The sequence below is a fragment of the Equus quagga genome, unplaced genomic scaffold (assembly GCF_021613505.1).
Source record: "Equus quagga isolate Etosha38 unplaced genomic scaffold, UCLA_HA_Equagga_1.0 HiC_scaffold_5630_RagTag, whole genome shotgun sequence".
Taxonomy (NCBI): Eukaryota; Metazoa; Chordata; class Mammalia; order Perissodactyla; family Equidae; genus Equus; species Equus quagga.
Window position 1 is genome coordinate 1 of NW_025794083.1, and position 4,581 is coordinate 4,581.

Genomic DNA, 4,581 nt, shown 5'->3' on the forward strand with positions numbered 1-4,581 from the left:
CTTCACTGAGTCTGGGAGGGAACAGGTGTTTCTTGCACTTGTCCTTTCTTATTGGGGCCAAGAAAGGGGAATATGTTTGAAAAAAGAGAGACACAGTCCAAGCCTCCATGGAATCACCCACAGTCAAATAGCTTTTCCAGAAAAACAAAGTTTCATGGATTAAATGGACTTTTTATTTCTTTTGAACAAAAGTCCCCCTAATTTTCTAGGTGTGAGCATCAGCTCCAGTGTCCCTTTGGGGCAGTGAGGGCAGCTTTATGGTTTCCACCCCTGTGCCAGTTACACTGGTTAATACACAGGTGACATGGTGGTTTTGCTGTAACTAGCCCCACACTCATCCATCCTCACTGGCTTTGAAGACCAAAGTATGGCCCCGTCTCATGGGCTGTTTGTTCCCCTCCGTCCTCCCTCACGGTTAGCTCTTTCCCATGAGCTGTCAGCAGCCGCACACGCCATCCATCTCCCATGGCAGCTGGGGCAGTAGACACAGGCTCCATCTGGGTCCGTGTGCCTGCACACACCAGGAAAGCAGCCACCCTCGGGAGGAACAGGCTCTGGAGGAGGGAATGATGTTTGGACACGTCCATTAGAAATGTGACTCTGTCACTGTTTGAGACGGGTGACGTTTATCACTTACTGGGCTTCCCTGCTGACTTTTCATCGCTCCTCGCCCCCTGGGAAGACCTTCTGTATCTCCTCTTACTAAGGGAGCATTTGGGGGTCTGCCTTTGCCCAATTCCTTCGTACTTTGCTTTTCTGATATTTAATCTCCACATCCCTCTCCAATTGTTTTGAGGTATTTCTTAGTGTACAGTCCGCCATTTTGACTCATTTCCCTACTCTGCCAAGGTCCCAGGTAGCTGAGGTCCTTACTGTTGCTCTTTTTTCTCATCTCCATTTTTCCTTGTAACATTTGTTCATATTTTTGGATGAGCGTATGAAAAGAAATCCACGTATGCTCTTATTTTTTGCCTTTATCCCACCATTTCTTTCCCAAGAAATTAAATTATTTTACCAATTCTTGCAGATTGTTGCACTCAAGTTAAAACCAACGGATCAAGTCCTCAGCAGGATGTTTTCAAGAATAAAATATTCAGTAAAGAGAAAATAGTAATGTTCACAAGAAGTGATCCCTGGTCTGTTTTTGGAGAAAACTGGGCATTTCATAGCATTGAAGATCAGTGCCAAACCCAGGAGAGTTGTTTGAGGTGAGTGGCATTCCCGCAGGAGGAAGGGATTGGAGGAGACAGTTAGACTGACTTGAAGTTACAGAAAAATTGGAAACCTAGCTAAAAAGTTGTGTCCCCAGAGAATTTTCACAAGATAAGATTTTCATCAATGTGATGTAGATATGGAGCGTCTCGTGAAACAATAATCAGGAAACCCCATGCGTAAGATACTGAAAGCTATGGCTATATTTGAGTTGTCAGCCTGAGCATTGAGCTTGTTTTACTTTGTTAAAATACAGACAATACTGAGAACATACCCATTCACTGAAAATGAGAAATACTCAAAATAATCAACTGTAAGTAAAGTCATTAATAAAGAAATCACTTATAATCAATCCCTCACAGTGTGCCTCCCATTTTGAACAGGAGCCATTTGCTGGAGAGTCTCCATGGATGTAATGAAGGTGATCTCTGTGGAGAAACCCTAAAGCAGATTACAGACCTTCCTGTGCATGAGAGGTGTCCAGCTGGAGTTAAACCTGGTGAATGCACGAAGTGTGGAAAAGCTCTCAGGGATTGTTCTCTCCTTAAGAATCGGCAAAGACCTCACACTGGACACAAACCTCATCCATGTGAGGAATGTGGGCGGGCCTGCAGTTGTGTCTCGTGCCTAAGCACTCCTGTGGAAACAGACATTGTAGAGAAGCCCTGTAAAGGACGTCAGGATACTGGGAGAGCATCTAAGAGACATGTGAAGAGTCTCCGTGGTAAAAAATCTTTCGAGTGTAATGAATGTGGGAAAGTTTACACTTGTGCCTCATCTTTCTGGGGACATCTGAGAGTTCACACTGGAGAAAAAAGCCACACATGTAAAGTGTGTGGGAAAGCCTTTATATATTACTCCTACCTGACACGACACATGAGAACGCACACTGGAGAGAAACCCTATCAATGTCAGGAGTGTGGGAAGGCCTTCAGTCGCCCCTCATACTTTAGAGAGCATGTGCGACTGCACACTGGAGAGAAGCCCTATGAGTGTGAGCACTGCGGGAAAGCTTTCCGTTGGTACTCATACCTTCGAGAACACACGAGAACGCACAGTGGAGACAAACCCTATGAATGCAGGCAGTGTGGGAAGGCCTTCAGGTATCTCAAATGCCTGCGAGGACACATGAGAAAGCACACTGGAGAGAAACCTTTCGTCTGTAATCTATGCGGGAAAGCCTTCAGTTGTCCTAAATACTGTAAAAAACACGTGAAAACGCACAGTGGAGTGAAACCCTATGAATGTACGGAATGTGGGAAAGCCTTCATTTGTTCCTCATCCCTTCGAGAGCATGTGAGAATGCACAGTGAGGAGAAGCCTTATGAGTGTCAGCATTGTGGGAAAGCCTTTAAGTACCTCTCGTCCCTGCGAGGACATGAGCGAACACACAGTGGGGAGAAGCCCTATGAATGTCAGGACTGTGGGAAAGCTTTCAGGCATCTTGTCTCTCTGCGAGGACACATGAGAACGCACAGTGAGGAGACACCCTATGTGTGTCAGCACTGTGGGAAAGGTTTCCGTCACCTTGGGTCCCTGCGCGCACATGTAAGAACACACACTGGAGAGAAACTCTCAATATAAAGACATATATTTTATCTCAGACTATAAATAATTGTACACTTACTCTAACACTTGTCTCCTTTCTAGTACAACATCTTTTGGACCCAGGGGTAATAAGTGTTTTTGCTTTTTTTTTTTTTCTGTGTGCAACTTGATATAATTTTAGATAAAAAGTTTTGATTCTTTCCATTATGATCCTACTATGTGGTGATGATGTGAGACCTGTATTGTTGAAATTTCTTTTCTGGTCCACTGTGGCAAATACTGGAATCTTCCAACTCCATATCCACCTTCCCTTGTAGTCTTTATTATTGAAAGATGTGTCTCTACACTTGTTTGTTGCTAGTGGGTACCACATCTCTGTTTCTCACAGACATTAGTAATTGGGGAAAGATCTGGAAAGTGCCATCTGGTTATGTTCATAATTGGACTCTGCTCATTGTCCTTGATCTTGGTTGGAAATTGTCACGATGCTTTGAGTTCAGAAGAGAGAGTTGTGGCATGAAGATGGAGCTGGTGTCCAGATGCTTCTACTGAACTGTGCTGTCACTTTGGGGAAGGTGGGAAACCATGTATCCCAGAGTCCTTCTGTTTGTGGCTCTGAGTTAAAGTGCCCGAGCAGAGGAAGACACATGAGGTTTGGAAAGCGGAAGTGGAGAAGCCATGATTCTCAGTTCTCCTGTCCCATCAGGAGACAGAGGTGTGTGGGAACCTAGGGGCCTGTGTCACAGCACACTTTTCTGACTCCTGGCTCTGCCCATCTGGAACAGCCCCCAGTCAAGCACCATGTTTGACGTCAGTTCCCTCCTAAGCAGTAGGTTCCACAGACTTTTCCACAAGCTCCCCAATCATTGATCCTCTTTCGTTTGCAGGTTCACACAATTCCTTGCATTTTCCTGAAGCTCTTTGGTGAATCAGGCCACTTGTTCATGCTGTCACACATAGTGACCTTCTCTCATCCTTGACCCCCCCTTCATCTCCAATGCTTCTCCTAATGACATGAATTCTGTAGGGAGTATCTTGTTCTCTACTAGTGGATCGGTTTCCTGCCTCCACCCTCACAGATTTAATGCTGCAGCCACAAATGCAGGAAACTTCCTTCCCTGGTTGCATTGTTGCAAGGCTGCAGTAATCTTCCACTTCATCTTTCTGGATATTTCCATGATTGAAAGCAGCATTTGTGAATGTATCTGGCAATTTGTGAGCGTTTTCTCTTACATCTGACTGCTCTCTAAATGATAAATGCAGTATGTTTAGTTTCTTTCCATTTTTATATGTGATTACCCAGTGTTTAGGTCTTTGACATTTTTGTGGGATAAAGATTGTACCTGAGCTAACATCTGTGCCAGTCTTCTGTACTTTATGTGGGATGCCACCCACAAACTCAGAAAGTGCTGTTCTGTTTTATGTTTCATTAATGGAGGATTGGTTATAAAATTAAGTTATTTTTGTAATTGTGTCAAATTTTCTACATATATTCTGGGATAATAGTACTAAATATATAACTTTTGAACTTTTTTTGTTCTGGTATGTTTTTCTTAACTTCCTATGCAGCTACAAACTTTTTTTCATTACATTGTCTTATTCATTCCTAATAGCGAAAACCTAAATGTTCCTCACGTCAGTAGTCTCCAGGCAGAGATCCCCAGGAGTCAGGCTCCTGCAGACGAGCAGCGTGGGAGGCAGAATTGGACACACATCTTCCCTAGTTCTCTGTGGACAAGTAGAACCACCAGCGTTCTTGGTGAGGTGAGCACTTAGTTGCGGTGGGAATGAGTTAGGAGAGGGAGCTCCAGTTTACAGACA

The 4,581-nt window shown here is 44.2% G+C and overlaps 1 protein-coding gene across 1 annotated transcript; it reads left to right on the plus strand.

The window, feature by feature from the left end:
• The first annotated feature begins 1,000 nt into the window (after positions 1-1,000).
• Positions 1,001-4,292, plus strand: LOC124232399 (zinc finger protein 77-like). The gene is made up of 2 exons (XM_046649365.1): positions 1,001-1,208; positions 1,596-4,292. Exons 1-2 carry the CDS (start codon positions 1,114-1,116, stop codon positions 2,794-2,796), a joined length of 1,296 nt encoding a protein of 431 aa, XP_046505321.1. The 5' UTR covers positions 1,001-1,113; the 3' UTR covers positions 2,797-4,292.
• Positions 4,293-4,581: the final 289 nt, after the last annotated feature.

Excerpts from the sequence above, each read along its gene's own strand:
- LOC124232399 (XM_046649365.1), top strand. The coding sequence starts at position 1,114 with ATGTTCACAAGAAGTGATCCCTGGTCTGTTTTTGGAGAAAACTGGGCA. Across the intron at positions 1,209-1,595 it reads ACCCAGGAGAGTTGTTTGAG|GAGCCATTTGCTGGAGAGTC; the intron begins GTGAGTGGCATT and ends CATTTTGAACAG.